Genomic DNA, 20,010 nt, shown 5'->3' with positions numbered 1-20,010 from the left:
CATACGTAGACATTTCAACCTTCTCCTGGTCTGTTGCATAAAAAAATGTTTTATTCACTGAACGTTTATATCTTTATTGACATTTCTGTCTTTTGCTTCCTGAATCTCAAACCAACATGTTTTTTGAGGGGATTTCTCTCTGCAGAAGGTTAGTCTGTCATCACTGAAAAATATTCCCAGGCTTGCAGCAAAACCAAAATAAATGTCAAAAGGCAGCAGCAGCTTGCAAGCGTTGTGGTGTGCGACAGTTCCTGTTTCACCTGATGTAAATATCACCGTTCACAGTTTCACTTTTCGTTGTGAGCCCACACTTATTTTAAAATCGCAGCATGTGGAAACGTGTGTGAGATGTGAAATTGACTGACCTGGTTCTTTTGACATTGTGGAAAGAGATTATGTAAAATGAAAGAAAACAAAGCGTTTCATGTAAATGCTATAACTGACAGAATATAGGAAAACTCATGTATTTTGAGTTTGGTTGAAGTCGTAAACGTTTTCCTGATAATAAACTGAGAACGCAACCTCACTGCAAAATATGTTTTAGGAGCTGATGGTCATAAGATCATCTTCATCAATGGATTGAACTTGTTGTAGAGCCTCAATCAGCTTTTGTCTTTGACAGACATCTGAACACAACATTTCCATGGCAACTCCATCAACTGATGAAGACTGTGCAATAAAAAAAACAAACAAAAAAAGATGATAAAGATGTTGATTTTTCAGTTGTCAAAGATAAATCTGTGTATGTATCTGAACAATATGTGTGTACTGCATATCACATAAAATATGCAAGATATAAGGGATGCACCTCCACAGATCAGAAGCTACGCAGAAAAAAAACATGCAGCTCTGAAACAAGGAGCGCCACAGAAAAGCAAAAAGTTTCTATAGGTGATTTTTTGAGGGATCTGAAACTGCCACATGTATTCTGGTCAGTCTCTGTTCGAGTGCGATAAAACCTATGAGCAAATATATTCTGGTTTAAAATTAAGACCTGAAAAAAGAGCAGTAATATCGCTATATTTTGAGTAATATTACTTCCCTTATGGGCCATTGTGAGATTGTACTTCGATAAGCTTTAAAAGAGTGAGAAACTTTTTATACCATTGTGAAACTTTCCACGTATGTATTCTTATGCTTGTGCAAGCCCTCAGAGGAAATGTGCACGAGGGCAAATACGCCAAGCACAGCAGGGTTCTCACAGACTGACCTAACCAACATCCTGACATCAAATGTTATTTGCATTTTACCCTCGATTCGGTTGAGCTGTTGAGTCGACCTGCTGCAGAGACGGCAGAGCCTGGCAGTGTTGGTCGCAATGTGTTCGACGCTTCGTGGCTGCTTTCCCTGCAAATGTCAGGGATCCTGCAGAGGGAAAGGTAAGAAATATCTCATCACTAGGCAGGCGATGTATGTGAGATGTCAATGCGGTAAACATGGCTGACAGATTTTAAACTAGCAAACAATATGCAACAGAACGGAGCAACAGAAAAACTATAAACCAATTCAAACTTCTATCTTTGAAAATGTTAACCGTGTAGAGGTTGATAAATAAAGTCCCGTGTGTGGCAAGGCAACTGCAGTTCAGTTCAGTCGTCATATGTCACGAGATGCCCACATAGTCCTGCATACACCGCTGCTTTAAAGAAGTGAAACATGGCACGGGATTATCAAGGGCTGACAGGATAATACCCCTTGAGACATAGCAATTTATAGAAATGCTAGAGGCAGGCGCTTGTGTCATTGACCCAGGGCTTCAACAATGTTGAAATAAACAGCGCTGGAGTCATAGAGACCAGAGGGAGACGTCAAACAACCTCCCGGTCTGACAGCAGCTGCACACAAATGCTTTTTCCCTGGACTAAAAAATAAATAAAACGTCTAAGATTCAGTTTTCTCTATCACAAAACACCCAGTTTGTTTCTCTGCCATAGATAAAATCATATCCTATAGAATCAGTAGAAGGAAGAAAATAATATTAAGTCGTTTTAATCATGCAACTGCATCCTAGGTTAAAGGAGTGAAAGGGTACAGTCAGAGGGAGGTGATCAAGGTGTTTCATTAAGATAAAAAAAACAAAAGAAGTTAAGAGTGAAATGGGTTAAAACATGCACCGAGTAACTATCAAGTTTTATATTAAAAGGTTGATGAGTTTAGGGGCGTTTAACTCTGGTATTAATCTGACTGTGAAACACTGCAGAAGAATTTGTGTTGCAAGATCGGGAAGTTTGGTGAGAAAAGAAAAGTCTTTGGTACGTGACTCAAAAACACAATAAAGTCAGTCCTGAGGCTTGTTGGGTAAAACACAACAGATGTACCAAGAATTATAACAATATGACCATTTGCCTAATATTGCGTGGGTCCAAAACAGCTCTGACCTGTCGAGTCATAGTTTACATTGCATGAATATGTGCTGTGGTGTTTGGCACCAAGACGTTCGCAGCAGATCCTTTAAGTCCTGCAAGCTGAGAGGTTGGGCCACTATGGGTCGGACTTGTTTGTGCAGAACATCCCCCAGAAATCTGGATTAGATCGAGATCTGGTTGAATTTGGCGTCCAAGTCGACACCTTGAACTCGTTGTGTTGCTCAAACCAGGGAGCATTCTACTGCTGAAAGACGGTGTAAATGCTCTTTTAACTAAGTTTCTGTAGATGGTGAATACACAACTAAACTAAAACACAAAAAAAGGAAACACAAAAAACAAGAAAAACGAATTATTGCCTTAATCCGACTTCAACTGGATAGTTTAAGTGTATGTAAACACATTACTCGGAGTAGTTCTCCATATCTGATTAAGACACCGAGATAATGTGATTGGAAATCGATTTTCTCTGGTATGTATACGCTTAATTGGACTTTAACTGGACAAAGCCAGTCACAGAAGAAGAAGAAGGTAAACAGAGCCGGCAGAAGAACCACCTGAGGGATAGCGCCATCTTATCTGCACCAGAAGTAGCGTGCACGTTATGTACGCGATTAAAGAAACTGAACTATTATCCATCTGGTTGTTGTTTGAACACCTCCAGTTGTGTATTATATGATGTAATAGGTCAACCGGAAAGGTGATATTAACCTGCTGAAAAGACGCATATCGCCACCTAATGTGGAGGAGGAGGACGACATGTTCCCGTCAGTTATTGGATTTTCTCTGTTAAATGTGAACTGGGACAAGGACCACATTCAGAAAGTCAAATTTCGAGCATAGCTCCATTAAGCTGTGCATGTAAACACACTGAATGACCCTTAGCCATGTATGAGCCTGACTGTGACTGACCAGATAATCCATATCTTAACAGCCAACAATGGTCAAGCAATGGATGTTTAAAAAAACCAAACCAAACCAAAAAAAAAAAAAAAAACCTTCATTCACATTAATGGTTTTGCCTGTCTGGTTAGGTTATGTCAGGTTTTTGGTTCTCCTTGGTTGAGTGTTGGTTGCGGCCACGTATAGTAGAAACCATTGAGGACAGAGGATGTGGACAGAGCAGCCGGTTCCAGCTTTGCTCCTGGAAGACATGCGGATATTACTGTCACAGCCACAATAGACACTTAAGGCGCATGTAAACATACGGCAGCTGGTTTCGAGGCTTCAACAAATGATTCATGCGGAACACGTTCAAAACACGTTCGAGAACTTGACTTTATTTATCATTTAGATTCAAGGTCACTTCACTGATACCCACAGGGAAATTATTTTGTCCAAGAGTCACGAGATAAGAAAGAACATATATGAACCGGACATAAGAAGATGAATAAAATAATATAATCTTAAAAATAGAATAAGAATGATGTAGTAAATAATTACAGAGAATCTGCAGCCCACTTTAAATAAGATATGCAGACACTTTAGTCAAAGTGTCTCAGTGTGAGGTTAGATAAAGTGTCTTGTGTGCAGATGCATGACAGACAAACCATTAACCATTAGCGTGCTAACAGTTAGCCTCTTGTGTATTCTGATGAGCGTGGGGATGAATGACTTCCTTCAGTGCTCCATCCTGCAGCTCGATGCTTTCCTGTCCAGTAAGGCCGGGGTGAAGCGGGTAACTGTCACAGTCCAGGATGCTCTGTACCTTCCTCATGTAGCATCTTTTACTGACAGTCCCCACAGACTCCTCCCCAGAACTCGATATTTCCATCATTTCGGTCAAAATTAGATTTCAGAGCAATGGTTCAGAGCACAGCAGGAATACTAAACACAAACAGTATTAGCAGGAATAGAAATTTAAAAACTTAAATATAATGCACAGGGCTGTTAACAGGGAAATAAAATGACCACACAACGACAGCACAGAGGAAGTGCTGCAGTGTGAATGTGTTGTGGATGAGGACGATCGAAATATTATATCAAGATATGATGATACTTTATTGAAGCCCACTGGGGAAATTCAAATTATAATGAGTGGACAAGTTTTATGGCTTGTGTTAAAATTGTCCGGAATCCAGTGGTGAGAACAGCTCTAGATGAAGGGAAAAGGATAATTAGTTTGCTTTGCGCTGGTGGCACTGGACCAGAACAAATAAGTTGACAAGAAACCATAAAAACTTTCTCCACATTTTCCTCTTGCACAAAGAGCGGTGACGCTTGGCTCATGTTGCTTCAGCCTAAAAAAAGCCCAGCTTCAGCGGGTGTATGTGGCTGGGGGGGTGGGATATGGACTTTCCAATCCTGTGACACCATCCTCCAAGTAGTTTATCCACCATGAGGAGGAGCTTGTTGGCCTCTTTAAAGGGGCTGTACAGACTGTACGCTTAACTCAAGACCACAGCAGGGTGAGTAACGCTCTACTCAGAGACTAGAGAATAAAGAGACTTCAGGCTCCAGGGCTCTGGTTTAGACTCTGAAAGGTTCCTTTCTTTACTTTTCTTTTTTTAATCAGATGATTCAGATTTAACAGGCTTTCTGTAAGATATCTAGAATCTTCTCTTTGTTTGTTAGTGAGGTTATGATCTCTTGTTTTTGCATAATTTAATTAATTAATTTATTTATTTTTTTGCAGATTAACTAATGAAACATAATTGCAAATTTATCTTTACTTTAAAAATAATAATTTATTAATTTTATTTAATTAATCTTTTAAAAAAAACTATAGCTATCTTTACCTTACAAAAATTATATTAAAAAAAAAATTGTTGTTTTTTTACGATTTTTTATTTATAAAGTAAACAGTTTTATAAGCTCGCTTTATAAAATGAAATAACATAAAATAAAAACAATTAATCACTACTTAACTTTGACATTTTGGATTTTAAAAAAAACTACATTTCGCTCTAACACAGATTCATCGACCCCTCTCTGGGACTGTTGGTCGCGTTTCTTCCCCTCGACAAGGATGCGGACCCAGGCAGGCTCGCGGGAGGACGACGTCGACGGCTTCAGGCCCAGTGTTACCTCAGAAACCAGAGGAAGAGGAAAATGGATTAGAGGAAAATTCCAAAAGTTTTGGGGAAGTCCCAGAGGTCAGGTCGGCGTCCCTGGTCCTGCTGAGACCGATGGACACCAGTCCCCTGAGGACGAGGAGCCTCCAGTCGGTGAGAGGCATCAGAGACATTTACGCCGATCGTCCTTTTTTTTGTTGAGAATTAATGTTAATGTTTTACTGAGATGTTGCTAGAACTATTAAAATATGATTTCTGGAAGGTCATTAAGCAGTCTGAATGCTGTTTGGAAGTGGATAAAAACTAAACTCTGCAAATAGTCACATCTGAAAGCTACAGGAAAATCCAGAAAAGGCCTCATTTTATCCTAAACAGCATGTCTTTGTTTGTTTCTCCTACTCAGTGAGCCTCGCGTTTGAGCAGCACATAGAGGAACAGCACTTGTGTGAGGCCAGCCAGCTGCTGATAGACAAAGAGAAACATCTGTTTGGGAATATAACCGAGGAAGAGGATCTTATTCCTCACAACGCAGAAGTAGAAAAGCTCGCTGCAGACCACGAGGCCCTTGGAAAGCTCGTAACGGAGACCGTGGTGGAGAGTCTGTCTTTCAGCCTTCAGGAGGTCGACAACAACAGCCCGTCCGTGTCTGCTCATGTGGCGGCGCTGACGTCCGCCGTGAAGACCATCATACAGGAGGAGGAGCAGGACCAGATGTGGAAAACCAGATGTCGGCCGGTGCCGTCGTGGAGGCCATGCAACTGGAGGAAGATCCACGACACGACGCTTCACGTCCTGGTTGGGGGGCGTATGGATAGCCCCCAGACACCCACTGCCATCCTAGCGGAGCAGTCGTCCATCCAGACCGACGTCCAGAACATGGGCAGGCAGCTGAAGGAGGACCTGCTGCTGGTGGTGAAGCTGGTGAAGAGCTGCTACCCCCCTGAGATGGACATCTGTAACTTTTACGCTAAACTTTACCACCAAGTCTTCAGCACCAGACTCAGAAAGATTGCAGACTTTGGACTGGATGACAAGGACTGCACTTTCCTCCTGCGCTGGGTGAATGAATATTATCCAAGGTAAGTCACTAATTCAGTCTCCGTTTCATATATTTAGGTCCTTCTCTCTTCTGTTGGGGTATTTTTTTTGTATAGTATCAGAGCCTAAACAGGGACATCTTCTCACCAGCTCCACCATCAGGTCAAAATGATGAATCTTCTCCAGACATTTTTGTGTTCACTTAATCAAAACCTTCCACATGTTCTAAGTAAGAATTGCAACAAAAAAAAAAAAAGAAGTACATTTTGTTAAATGTTCTTTCTCTTTTTAGTCGCTACGTTTTTGTTTTGCACATTTCCTGTTTATTGGCTTATTTTCCAGTGTGGATAGTGCAGCTTTATTCTTTATTTTACTGACTTTAGTTAAAGAAAATGAACCGACTCATTATAGAAGTAGATGTTTCTTTGTCTGAAGGGGTTTGGGGCCAAAAAATATTGGAAGAAGAAAGAAGCTGTGAAAGTTACAAACTTCATTTTGCATTCCTATTTTTCAACTACAAACACATGTGCATGCTTCAGTCTCCTAACTCACTACATGCCTTGTAAAATTAATGGTTAACCCTCTGGATCCCAACTCGTATTTACAAACCCTTTGTCCGATCTGAAAGCTGACTGACACAGAAGTTTCCGAGGGTACCTGAAGAGGCGACGTCATTAAAAGAAAATGTGTTGTTTACGATAATTCATAATTTTTTGAAAAGAAAAAATCAGACCAATTCAATTTTCCTTTTTCTAATAATTTACAGGTTTTAAAATTTGTTACACTGCATCTAAACATAATTGTGTTACATCAGCCAATAGACCTGTGTGTCCTGAATCTATAGAGGTGTAGGACTTCACTGTGCACACAAAAATGAGATCACAATGAGTAAAAAATGTGGCAGATACCAAAAAACGGCCAAAAATGGCTTGGGATTCAGAGGGTTAAACTAAGAATGAATGTTCATGGTGCTCAAGAAAGACTTTTCTTCTCTGTGTCAGAATCTTTCAAAACCCAGAGCTGGCCTCAGAGATTAATGTGGAATCGCTGGGAAAGCTGCTGCCTCAAGAGTTACTGGTACCTCTGGAGAAACAGTATCTGGACAAACAAGAGGTAAAACCGGAGATGATTTATTAGATGTGGGCTGCATTTTAGTTTATTCTCATTATCTAGTTTTTGGTGGTTTTACAGCAGCTGCATGGTTGAAAAAAAAACATCCAATTAGTGAATGATTGTGAGCTTCCAGTCTGCAGCAGCATCGGATAATAAATAACGAGCTGAAGACATTAATGTGTCATGCTGTTGTGTGTTCAGGCTGAGCTGAAGACTTATATCGAGCGAGTCCTGGACGACGCAGCGCAAAAGTGGAGAAAAGGAGAGGAGCCAAAAACAGAAGACGACTGCTACGTCAGTCCTGTGGCCTACGACATCATCCAGGTAAGAGCATCATCATAAAATATTTAGTCAGGGTGCATGTCTGTGTAGAGTGATCTGTCATTACTGTCACTGACTTGTGTCCTCCATCTGTCTTTAGTTGATCAATGGTATGGTGAAAGCAGCAGAGGTAATTCTAGGAGACCTGCACAAGGCCCAGGAAATAACACGTCCCATATCAGACTCCATGCAGAGGTACCTGTGATCTTCTTCATTTTATTTTGAGGGACACCTTTTATTGTTTTAAACTAACAGAAGCCGTTATTCAACTTGTGCAGGTACAAAGTCTTTCAGGAGGACATCATCAGGCAGAACAAGCCCAACAGCACGGCGTTCATTAAAGCAAACCTCGGCTGCATTAAAGACTTCAGGTACGATTCTGACCCAACGATCAGACAATGAATGAAACCAGTCAGAGGACTATGAGCTCATGTGTGCTCTGTCTGCAGGGACGTCCTGGTCAATAAGAGTCATCTGTTCCAAGAAGAAGTACGGAGGAGCTGTTTGGATGTGGTGACCAACATGAAACAATCTGCACACACGTATTTACTGAGCCCTGTGCACAAGAATCTCAAGGTGAGTTCATTTACAGCAGATTTAAAGGCACAAAATATAAACCTGTTTATATTAATACCTGAACAGGGCTAGGCAAGGGCAGAATTGCAAACACTGAAGTCCCAATGTTCTCAAACGACTTGCTAATTAGCAAGGTTGTAGCTCTAAACACAACACTAAAACTTAATGTCCCCATATGAGGACACAGGGTCTCAGGAGATTAAATAATATCTATTATCGATGATTTGTCCAGAGAACCAAATGTGGATTACTACGCTGCTGAAAATAGTCCAGAACAGATGAACAGTTTCCTCCTGTTTGAAAAATAACAATAGATGATGTGTTTGTGGTAAAAGTGAAAGATAAAAAATCTTGTGTTTGTATCTTTTTTTTATAGACACAGTACCAGAAGCTGGGAACGAAGGACTGGCTGAACAAGAACGCGTTTGATAAGCTGCTGCTCAGCATCGAAAAGGAACTTCAGGAGCTTCGGGGCCCCAATCAGTCCTGTTACCAGGTAAAGTCTCAACAGTTAAAGCTAAATATACTAATTGCTAATATACTGATTGCTGATTGGAAGCTGGGATCTATTCCAGGAGCTGATTGGCCAGTTTCACCAGGAAGTAACGGAGGAATACGTCAGGAGGCTGCTGAAAGGAGACGTCAAACTGAAGGACAAGGATCGGCAGCAGAAGGCCTATGAGACTGTGATAGACAACGCAGAGAGTTTACACAACCTGTTCAAGAAAATGGTGAGAGTGCCTCCACACACTGACTCCAACACGCTGATCAGATTCTGACTAAATTCAGCCAGAAATCTGGTTAATGTGCACGTTTACTTTGATGTTAATGTGGCTGCAGGAGTTTTGGTTTTACCATCTAAAGAAAGAAAACCAGACGGCGCCACCAGCTCAGAGTATTCACCAGAGTTTAGTGGAAAAATTCATTTTTAAACAACGTGTTTGAGGACTGAAGTTGTTGTCTTATTTTTTGCTAAAGAGAAGTTACATTATTCCCTTGTCACTTGCCAGTTCATTAGGTACACTAGTGAAAACAAATGCATCCTCATATAAACAGTCCTGCACTAAATCTTCATGATTCTCATGATGTTAAGTTGATGTTGAAACAGCATCTAAAACATGGTGATTCAACTGAATAATCACTGTGGAGGATGTAATTTATGCTGCAGGTGAACTGGATTGAATTCTGTTATTTATTTAGCTTAATATCAGGTTGTCAAAATATTAGGAACACGTGTCGGTACGAACTGCAGCCTCTAAAAACAAAGACATTGTTGAATTACAGCTCTTTCAGTCATTTCAGAACCTTCATGGGGAATTTATGCAGGACTGTTTCACATTACAATACTTTCACCTAATGAACTGGCAAGTGAGTGTGCGTCACATGCAAAAGAGTGAAACTAAGCGTAATAGCAGAAACTCCGGTTTTAGTAAAGCCTCAGACCAAACTGACGCAACTGCTCGGTCTTCACAGGGGTCACAGGATGACTGGTTGAAGGAAATCCTGACCAAGATTGCAGAAGTATTGGAGCTCCAGGACATCCCCGCCATGCAGATGCAAGTAGCTGCACTGGGAGCTGCTCAACCTGACCTCAGGTGACCCCCCAACACTTCTTCATTCAGGATCAACTTACCTTATTCAGGATGACCCAGATAGGACTGAAGAGCTTTGCGTTAAAGAGCTGTTTACATGAGAGTAAACAGATCTGCAGAGAGCTGACAGGAAGTGAACCGAGTCAAACACATCAAAGTGCTCAGATGTTTCCTGGAAGCAGGATGAACTAAACTATGGAGATTATACGAGAGGAGAGCAGACACTCACACTTAACATCCTTTTACACTAAAACAAGTACAAAATGCACAGGCATGCAACATGTGAATGTATGAGTGTGAGTATAAAACATATTAAAAGAACACAGACTCCACCAATATATATGTAAAAGGTCAATGAAATTTGTAAAGCTGAAGTGAAAGGTAATTAAAAACTCAATCAATACCTTAATTAAAAGCAAAACGTCATAATTAAATGAAGGGCTGCAGCACTAGCTCCAGTCACATCGCTGCATTTTAAAAGTTCAAGTAGGTTTTGTGTTAATTCGTAGTTGTTTCACTCGAGATGTTCAGCCTGAATAAAAATTTACATAGCTATTTATGCTGATAATACAGGAAAATGCTATTTTACTTCCGTTTTACCACTTTATACGTTGTTTATTTGCTAATATCTGACAGAATTTATACTTTTTTTTTGGGTTTGGGATGACTGTTCCTTTAAATTGCTGCTCTAGTTTTGTGTTAACAGCATTTCTTTGTGTGTGTAAACCGTCTCTTGACGATATCTTCCCTCCTCCTCTCCCCCCCTCAGCGAGAAACACGTCTCAGCTTTGCTCAAACTCAAGACGAACCTCTCCAAAACCGACCGGAGCACCGTCAAAGCCACTCTGTCGGACACTTTGACAGAAATCAAGGCCGAAGCCATCACCCGGCCGTTTTTCTCCAAAATCGCCGTCAAATGAGTTTTGTACTGTTAACGTCATGGTGCACGATAGTGAATGTGACGCGGTTACTTTGTGCCGACTAAATGATGAAATAAGTGCTGTTGTTACTGTATAAACATGTTGCATAAGCTACAGGTCACAGTTTTGCTGGTAAATATGATGCGTGTTGTTCTTACGGTGTCTATTTGAGTGTTTTTGTGAGTATCGGGTGTGTGTTAGCAAATCTAAGTGTGTCAAAGTGTATATTTTTATATGATATCAGTGCTGGCCATATGCATTTCATGGTGTTTTGTCGCACACCTTTTGATGTACATAAGCTGAAAATAAATTAAATTTATAAATAAAGATTTGAGGTTTATTTCATCATTGTTCGACAGACTACGCCGAATGTGCGTGGACGCTTGCTGCAGGTTTGTGTGCATGCATCCTCATCTAAACGTAGTTTTTATGAGGATCAAGGCTGAAAACAAACGCAGAAATGTGGCCCAAAGCCATGCAGCCTTCAGAGAATCCCTTTGAAGACCTTTCCCCTGGTAGTGTGACATTCCTGTGTTTGATAACCATCACTTCATTAGGTGAGAATTAAAGCACTTAATTCTCCATTTCAAGTCAATAAAATTCCCCTTATGAGTTTCTCAACAATGCCACGAACATTTATGGGAAATCACCTTTTGTTTGGGAAACAAATGCGCTAATGTGAGGTCTTCCAGTTATATCTGCAGCTAATGAGCTTGCCTTACAACAGGAGAATATGTTTCCACAACGGCCGGCTGCAGACTGCTGTCTGGGAAAACACGGATTTCCTCAGGAAGTCATGGCTACAAGTGAGCAATGAGCAGCTCATTAAATCTCCTGACCGTCATTGTGATGAGAATTACCTCTAGAATTTCCTCCGTGGTTTCCAGCTGTGAGCAGACCCCCAGATGCTGTACCTGACTATTCACTGACCGACACGAGTCCTTTCAGTTTTTTTTTTATCCCTCGCGCAAAGAAATGAAACTGAGGCAGATGTGGTCATACAAATTAGTCAGACACATCTGCTAGCATGGCGGTAGGCTTTTCATTGTTCAGTGTTATGTATTTATCCGTTTGTTCGTCAGTTCTTCCACTTTGGTTCAACTTAAAACCTTCAGGGCTCATAAAATCCCCTTAGACCTTTGTGCTACAATTTACAGCAGAAATAAATATTTCTCTATTCATGACAAATGTAGGGATGATTTAATTGACTTTATATGTTTAAATTAAATCTAGACTTAAAATTATCCAGAATCAAGAATATATGCAATATATACACGATCAGCCACAACATTAAAACCACTAACAGGATAAGTAAATAACATTGTACCATCTTGTGAGAATTCATTGTTCTGCTGGGAAACTTTTGGACCTGGAATTCATTCATGTGGATGTTACTTAGACCAGACCAGGCACCACCACCTCACACACACAAAAATGACGTAGGAACAACTAAAAAAAAAAAAAATATATGTTGGATCTGTCATTTGGTCAAAGGTTGGCCATCAAACTGAAATTGTGAGCTTATTGTCATGACACGGGAAGTCATTCTTTCAATTTCTGTAACCGCTGAAGCCTGTTCCAGCTGCCACCGGGCTTCAGGGAGAACATGCAAACTCCTTTAATTTGACAGATTTTAGCACTTCTTCCTGATTATTCTTACATATTTTTGATGCATTATTTTACCAAAGTAAACAATCTTCGACATAAACTAAATAAACTTATGCTCCTACTTACACAGGTGTGTGTCTGCATGCTTACCTCCACCTGCCAGACATTTAGTAATATGGTTGCTAGTGTTGTGTTCCAGCTGCACATCTGCACCTGTTTATTATGGAGGACCAACTCTGAAATAATTAAAAATAAATAAATAAATAAAAATACCTACCTATGCCATAAATAAATAAATACCCAAATATATAACGTAAATGCTATTTATTTTATTTTTTAATCACGGCAGAGTTGGTCCTCCATAGTTCCCACCTGTCATTAATCCTAACCTGTACTTGTAAGCTTCTTGCATATGCATTTAAAATGAGACCCCTTGTGTTGTGAATATCTATCCTTCAGATTCAGATCTGCATTGTGGACCAGATCTCATTTTTGTAACAAGGTGTTGGCCTCCATCTAGTGGCGAGGAAGTGAACACACACAGCAAACAATATTTTTTTTTCTTGAATCATACTGAAGTTTATTTATTGAAATAGTACAAAAAAAGAAAAGTGTTTTGCTGTTCCACTGTAACCCTACTACCCGTAGCATATAAAAATACAACATACAAACCAGAACTTTAAATTAGATCAAAGACACCAAAGCAGGACCTGTAAACGAATACAGTACAAGGCACAACTCACAGTGGAAGGCTTTCATTAAAAGACGGAAGTACTAAAGCGCAAACCACACAAAAGTCCTGATAACGTTTTCAAGTTTATGCTTAACAATTACGTTTTTTAAATTAGTTTTAAAAAATATTTTTATATAAAATTTAAATATTACCATAAAACAATAAAAACTCAAATTCAGTACTTCCTTCTTTGGTCTACTTAAATTTAAATTTCAAATAAATACAGATGAAACGGAAACATGAAGTGAGAGGATAAAAAACAAAAAAACATTTCTATTTACATTAAATGTGCAGCTTTTCTGTAAACAAGGTTTTAAAAAGCCATGCTTACAATATTTGAATGACACCTGAGGATAATATTCAGGCTGTTTCATACAAACGGATTACAGCCTGCGTCATCCATTTAAAAACCTCCTGTAACTTAAACCTGTGAATTGCATCTTCAACATAGGAAGTGCATTTGGTAACAGGGAGAGTTTTAACAGCTCAAACCAGTTTGAGAAAGTCCCACGAACATTTTGAGGATTCACTTCCTGGGTTGTGTCCTGGGTGTTGTGCAGTTGCGGAACAGCTCAGTCTTCACCAGCAGGGCAGACAAGAGAAGCAGCAATCAGAAGTGGGTGTCTGTGGACCATCGGGCAGGGCGTCCATCACCTCCCTGACCTCGGATCTGGAAAGACCCTTCCATCGCAGCAGGGCAGACAACAGCTTCAGGTCTTGGCTGCATTCAGGAGAAAAAACACCCACAAGTTAGTAACATGCGCTACAGAGCTGAAGTGAAACCAGAACTTCTGCTTCCAGATTTGTAAGATTATCATTCTTAATACAAAGGAGACGTTTTTTCCCCCCTTATGCAAAATAGCTTCTTATTCCTCGAGGCCTCACGTCTCACAAAACGTCATAGACTCGTTTGTAAACAAACGTGACGTCAGTTGAGGGGCGGGGCTTAACCGGATGCAAAACATCTCAAACACTGTAGCTTGAAAACGCTGGTTAGCACATTTCAACGGACTGTTTTTTACAAGATTGGACGAGGAAACCGCTTTTTTTTTACAGAATATGCTAATGCACTCACTCCCCGAGAGCGTGAGTGTTATTTTAAAAAGTTGTCTCGGACTAATGGGACTATATTCACCGACCCCCTACACTCTCACTCACTGGATGGACGATTTTAGGAAAAGCAGGACACAGAGGGGACGAAAACTGGTCTGTCTTTACCAAGTCAAGCATCTCCTACAAGTCAAGACGTAAGTGGACACACTGTGGAGGGTAATGTAGTAAATGCTTCGGCTCGTTCACCCCCGAAATACGTGACTAACGTTGCGTTAGCTCGCGGCTAGCATTAGCATTAACATGTAACAAAAAATCCCCTAAATAATGCTTAGCTTAATGTACATTTAGTCTAACCCATAACTCCGATTCTTTCTTTTAATCGACAAATCCAAACCAAAGTTGTCTAAGAAGTTTTAGTTTTCGTGGATGGAAGTGACAGTGTTAGCATCTAGCTTCCCTCTGTCCCACAGGCCGTGAAGGGGTCTATAAAAATAGACTCTAGAATATAGAATAAAACTCCATTTACAGTGTTGGTAGCCACAGTCTGATCTACCAGTTTGATAACAGGCTTCATGAGGTAGTTTCCAATTCGAAGTTGAGCTCGTTAAGTTTTCCCTTAGACCGGTTTTGACTCAATTGCATGAGATTTAATCTCTGACCACAATTTGGTCACAGGTGTCCACATTTTGTTTCTTTGAACACACAGTGAGTCCTGAGTCACATTAAAGGCAGCCTATACTCAACAGAAGTGACGAAAGGGCACTTTAACCCATTTATTCAGAAAGAAAAACAACACAGCTGCTGTTATAAATGACCACCAGAAAAGAAAAAAAGCCCTAAATGATATCTGTTCATTAGTAATTAGGGCCTTTTAAAATATTCTGCCCATGTAGAAGTTCACTAAATAATAAATGAACCTAAACAAGTATTAGCAAATTAAATTACCGAGTACGAGTACACTGTGTCATACTGTCAATGAATAACCTCTCAGCATGTGTTTAATTATTGATGCATTCATGTTGACGTATAAAGAGCCAGGTAGGGTTAAGTTTCTATTTCCTCAATCGCTGGTGTCTTTATGGACCTTTAGCAGGGTGTGAGTTATTATCGGAGTTTTGTGCAAGTCTCTGAGATAACAAGTGTCAGGGTGGAGATCAAGATATAATAATCTAAAAATGAAACAAGTAATGACACACAAGATACAGCACTGTTCCTGGTTGTGAAATAGTGGAGTATTCTGAAACATTGTGCTGACCCCTCAAAAAATTCTGGATTTTATTTACGTGCACAGCGAGAAACTGAGATGGGATCCGGAGACGCATTTTAATGCCAGGCGTGAACAAAAGTTCCTAAAGCTAGCCACTTGTGATTGGATATACCAGGACGGGAAGTTCACCAAGAACAAATCAGCAATCTCAACATTGGTCCATCACTGGTTGGACCAAGAAACACCAGGAGGAGACATTAGACATGTGGAAATCTGGACTATGGATACCTCCACAGACAGACTCTTAGTGGGACTATTGTAAGATGTTTAGCAGTGCAATGAGCCAAAGCACATCTCCAAGGTTTGGGGCCTGTGCTTTGACCAAGAGTTCTGCATCAGATGATCTGGCCTCCACAACTGAACATCTAAACCCAGTTGAGATGGTATGGATTGAGATACAGAGTGAAAGAAAACCACTACGTGTGAGGACTACATGTGTGAGAGATGCATGGTTTACCTCTGTCTGCCAAGGTCCTGCTGTATTCGCGCCACTATGAGCTTCTGCATGTCGATGGAGTTGCACTCCAACACCTCTTTGACGTTCTGCAGCATCCGGTTACACTGGACACCAGGAGCCTGATACAACACAATACACACAGGTCAGAAATTTATTTTATTTTTTTATTCACAAAAGTCTTTTTGAGTGGCTAATTTCAAATACTTGATCTCACCAGACGTAAGATGGTGTCATGAAGCTGATCTTCGTCTTCAGAGACTCTCTGGCCGACGTTAGGGCTCCAGCGCTTGGTCAATGTGTGCAGCTTGTTTCGGATGAGATGTTTGAGGTAAGTGTGGCTGATGATCTTATAAGCCTCGTCCATTGCTACCTGAATGACAGAAAGACATGGGTGTGATGCAAATATCACACTCTGATTGAGTTTAGATCGAGACAGTTGTGGAATATCCTTACCTTTTGCTCCTCCACAGCATAGGACAATTGTGGGAAATGCTTCTCTAAGTCGTACACCAAGTAGAAGCACCAGGCTTTGGATTTGAAGTAAGTCTGGAGGGGACTCTGCGACACAGGAAAGAGGAATGCATGCGTTTGTGTGTAGCGTATACAGTTATATTTTAAATGTACACAGACTATTCCAGGCAGGACCACTTGCAATCTATTCAACCTATTTATGGTATATTGTGTTAGGCGGTATAGCCCTAATCCGGGATCTCGCTGTTATTGCATGTTCCTTGAAAGCCTGAGGCCCTTAGGGCAGGGAGAGCATAACCCAGCGTCCTGCTGGACACCGAAATAAAAGCAGGAAGTGGGGATTTACCAATGGTTTCAGTTCATGTAGCTGGTTTTATTATCTGATCTTGACTTTGTCTGAACGAATGGAACAATTCATCTGGGGGAAAGTTGAAGAAGTACCTCCACAATGTTGGTCACAATGTCCATTAGAAGTTTCAAAGCAAGACCTTCTATCTGAACAAGCACTGCCACGAGGGAGGTATTGACGGAAGTGTTGAAGGTTGAACTTTGGTTCTGAACATAGTGCCTGGAAGAAGGAAAAAAAAAACACGCATACATTTTTATCATTATTTATATTTATATTATGAACGTTTTTTTTCTAGCAGCAAATTAGAACAAAACTGAATTCTTATCGAGAAAAAGATAAAATACTTACTTGAGTTCTTTACATGTTCTCAAAGTTTTCAGGAAGTAAATTGTTTCTGGTTTGTCCGATTCTGCTTTTTTACCAAGGAACTCCTTCTGCTCTACAGCGTACCTACAAACCAGAGAGAATACAGGTGTCTAAACACTGTTCTGGTCATCACAAACTACTCCCAAAACTGAAAAATCTGACTCTCACCTCCTCACAAACGACAGCAGCTCCTTAAGGCAAATCTCCAGGACACAATCACACAGTTCTGAGCTGATTTTTTCTGCTTCTCTGGGCATGGCAGTGATGCACTTCAAGAGATAAGATAAAAGAGATCATCAAAAACTATATTTGTCATGAAACCTTTCCAGAATGCATTAGTCATAGACATTTCCTCGTACCTGAATAATGTCCACATAAAGTGCCATATAAGCCTCACTGTCCTCAGTATCACAGCGTTTCTGGTTCTTCTCATTCTCCAGGATTGTGTCCAGGTTCCTTCTGACCTCCTTCTATTTACAAATAAAAAGAAACAGAAATACACAGTTAGCACCAAGAAAAACTTAGGGAAATAGGGATGTTAGCATTGCAGCTAGCTTAGTAACAGAAAGGCTGCAAGTAGTTTTTACCAAGCTGGATGGAAGGTGCATCCTAACATTTAGGTGCCAAGATCATGATCTTCTGAATATTTTTTTCTTTAGCAGGTTGATTCTAGTTTAAATATTTTGGCCGCTAGTTATTTTGGGAACTTTTACTTTATCCAAGACTTTGATTTAAGGCCAAATCCCTCCAAGGTGAATCTGTATTGTGTGTTTATTGCTGATGCCAGAATGCTAACATGCAAATCGTAGTGTTGAATATAATTACACTAACCAATTAAACCAACGCAAGCAAACAAATCATTACTTTGACGTTGTGCTATCTTTCGCATGCATTCATTTAAGGGTTTTATTCTTACTTTCACGTTTTCCAGCAGGTTGCCCTTTGATTTTGCCTCCCAGTCAGTGATGAGCCGATGGTTAGGATGACCAAGCACCGCCTCACTGGGAAAATACCACAGATACCAATTTTAAAACGCACATGCCACTTCTGCATCTAATATTCTAGTTCCCAAAAAGCCTTTGTGCTGGACTATTTAAGCTATCAAGTCATCTAACTCTCTGCCAGATGGTGAATAAAGCAGTTGGATATCTTTGGAAACTCCATAACCTGACACCTTTCTGCAAACCTCCAAAGTATTTTTTTTTTTTTGCTCTTTTCAACCCTAACCCGAGCTCTAACCCTGACCCTCAAATGTGTTACCTTTGTCCGAGTTGTGTTGCAATACGTCTCACTGAACATAACCTAACCTTAAGTATAACTATAAGTCTTGTTATCGAGTGTCACTGGTTGCACAGACAGATAGAAGATACCTCAGATATTTACGGTTGACCCAGTTCATCAGCACGAAGGAATCCCTGACGGAGCTGGCGTTCTGGAGCAGACCATGGAGGTGAGCGAATGTCTGGCGGTGGCAGCCGTCGGTCAGGCATTCCCTCATCCCACCCGCCTCCATCACGGGGTGGAGCCTCTCAAACTCATTGACCACGACCTTCAGCACATTAGCCAGATGCTGCTGGAGGCCCTGTTTCAGATCAATGGGCGGCTTGGGGAGGTTCTCGGACACCCATTTTTGTATGAGTCGGACGACTTCTTGCGACCTGTTCTGCTGCACGGGGCGACCAGATCCACCCTCAGAGGTGTTGCCAGAGCAGACGCCGAGGAGTTCAGTTAGTTCCTGGGAGGTGATGTTTTCCTGTCTCTCCAAGCGCTGCTCCTCTTCAGTGTTCAAGGCGTTCTGAGTCTTATGCCCGGGACATGCAAGATCACATCCTGTTAAAAAAATAATGGGACACGGAGAAATATATTTTCGGTCACGCTGATTAAAAATTCATGGCAGGACATGACGACACTTTGGGGATTTACTGAAAAGGGCCCAACAGGAACTGAGAAGAGAAAGGACATAAACAAACTTTCTATTTCACAGTGTTGTGTGGAGGACTTTTGAGCTCCTGCAGTCCAACGTCTCAGATACATAATTGCAGAAGTTTGGTAATGAGAGTGAACACAAAGCTTCTTTTTTTTTTTTACTGTGTAGCGTTCCGTATTTCAGGTCCGTCCAAAGATCTCAACCTCAGCGTCACTGTCTGCACTAAGTTTTCTTGGACAGTATTTCATTAAATCTGATCAGTTATTCTGTTCACAGTTTCTAACTTCCGTGGAGACGACTTTAAATAAGACGATCTGATCGGATGTATGTGTTAAAGCGTCAAGCACTTTTTGACAAAGTGGTTCTGCTGCTGTGGAGCATTAAATCTGCTGGAAATAAACCAGAAGAAGAAGAAGAAGATTTTATTATTATTATTAGACACCTAAATTGATAAAGAAGATGATCCGTGGTCTCGAATGTTTCTTTCCACACTGGTTGCTTTTCTGTCTCCATGTTTCTGTCCCTCCTGGAAACTCCCCTCCTGATTTTTTTACATGCTCAGAAAAAATGGACTTATTCCAACCAGAGACAAACCAGAAGTGTCTGTTAGGAGATCAGAATATCAAAGGTTTACACCAGCAACAATCTTTAATTAAGAGATTTATATCTCAACTTCACACACATCAAAGTAGAAAAACTGATTTATTTGAGAGGAGTAAATAATATCAGAAGGAAAATGTCATATCAACAGTCCCGTGTCTAATAATAGTGTGTTATCTCTGCAATGCGACACACCCACAGGTGACGGTTACATACCTGTTCAAATACACTCGGGAATCCCC

At 40.6% G+C, this 20,010-nt stretch overlaps 3 protein-coding genes across 5 annotated transcripts in view; 2 read left to right on the top strand and 1 right to left on the bottom strand.

Annotated features, from left to right (window-relative positions):
• Positions 1-1,256: 1,256 nt before the first annotated feature.
• Positions 1,257-11,264, top strand: LOC125024145 (tumor necrosis factor alpha-induced protein 2-like). 3 transcript variants are annotated; one of them, XM_047611829.1, is made up of 12 exons: positions 1,257-1,379; positions 5,279-5,530; positions 5,781-6,456; positions 7,417-7,528; positions 7,730-7,852; positions 7,950-8,044; positions 8,128-8,220; positions 8,299-8,425; positions 8,802-8,921; positions 9,001-9,156; positions 9,899-10,020; positions 10,787-11,264. In XM_047611829.1, exons 1-12 carry the CDS (start codon positions 1,319-1,321, stop codon positions 10,935-10,937), a joined length of 2,088 nt encoding a protein of 695 aa, XP_047467785.1. In that variant the 5' UTR covers positions 1,257-1,318; the 3' UTR covers positions 10,938-11,264. The 3 variants fall into 3 exon arrangements, with proteins under 3 accessions (XP_047467785.1, XP_047467787.1, XP_047467786.1); XM_047611831.1 differs by lacking the exon at positions 1,257-1,379 and adding an exon at positions 4,750-4,771; XM_047611830.1 differs by lacking the exon at positions 1,257-1,379 and adding an exon at positions 4,823-4,846.
• Positions 11,265-13,160: 1,896 nt separating this feature from the next.
• si:dkey-196h17.9 overlaps positions 13,161-20,010 on the bottom strand; it is a 7,548-nt gene continuing 698 nt past the window's right edge. Inside the window, exons 2-11 of the mRNA XM_047610629.1 lie at positions 18,612-19,071; positions 18,158-18,242; positions 17,601-17,711; positions 17,410-17,510; positions 17,224-17,325; positions 16,968-17,094; positions 16,509-16,613; positions 16,270-16,425; positions 16,056-16,174; positions 13,161-13,999 (exon numbers count right to left, since the gene is read on the bottom strand). Of these exons, the coding sequence (XP_047466585.1) occupies positions 13,858-13,999; positions 16,056-16,174; positions 16,270-16,425; positions 16,509-16,613; positions 16,968-17,094; positions 17,224-17,325; positions 17,410-17,510; positions 17,601-17,711; positions 18,158-18,242; positions 18,612-19,071 (1,508 nt within the window). The 3' untranslated portion in view covers positions 13,161-13,857. The remainder of the gene's footprint in view (positions 14,000-16,055; positions 16,175-16,269; positions 16,426-16,508; positions 16,614-16,967; positions 17,095-17,223; positions 17,326-17,409; positions 17,511-17,600; positions 17,712-18,157; positions 18,243-18,611; positions 19,072-20,010) is intronic.
• Positions 16,160-20,010, top strand: part of LOC125023398 (protein FAM216A) — an 11,766-nt gene continuing 7,915 nt past the window's right edge. The window contains exons 1-2 of the mRNA XM_047610633.1: positions 16,160-16,197; positions 16,273-16,383. The gene's annotated coding sequence lies outside the window, so the exon portion shown is untranslated. The remainder of the gene's footprint in view (positions 16,198-16,272; positions 16,384-20,010) is intronic.

This window comes from Mugil cephalus, chromosome 17 (genome assembly GCF_022458985.1).
Source record: "Mugil cephalus isolate CIBA_MC_2020 chromosome 17, CIBA_Mcephalus_1.1, whole genome shotgun sequence".
Taxonomy (NCBI): Eukaryota; Metazoa; Chordata; class Actinopteri; order Mugiliformes; family Mugilidae; genus Mugil; species Mugil cephalus.
Note: the sequence above shows the minus strand (reverse complement) of the source record. Positions and strands in the feature narration are given on the sequence as shown.

What these genes read in the sequence shown, in the direction of transcription:
- LOC125024145 (XM_047611829.1), top strand. Translation starts at nt 1,319, where the DNA reads ATGTGTTCGACGCTTCGTGGCTGCTTTCCCTGCAAATGTCAGGGATCC. An exon ending in GGACGAGGAGCCTCCAGTCG is followed by an intron (nt 5,531 to 5,780) that starts GTGAGAGGCATC and finishes TCTCCTACTCAG; the next exon opens with TGAGCCTCGCGTTTGAGCAG. An exon ending in ATATCAGACTCCATGCAGAG is followed by an intron (nt 8,045 to 8,127) that starts GTACCTGTGATC and finishes CAACTTGTGCAG; the next exon opens with GTACAAAGTCTTTCAGGAGG.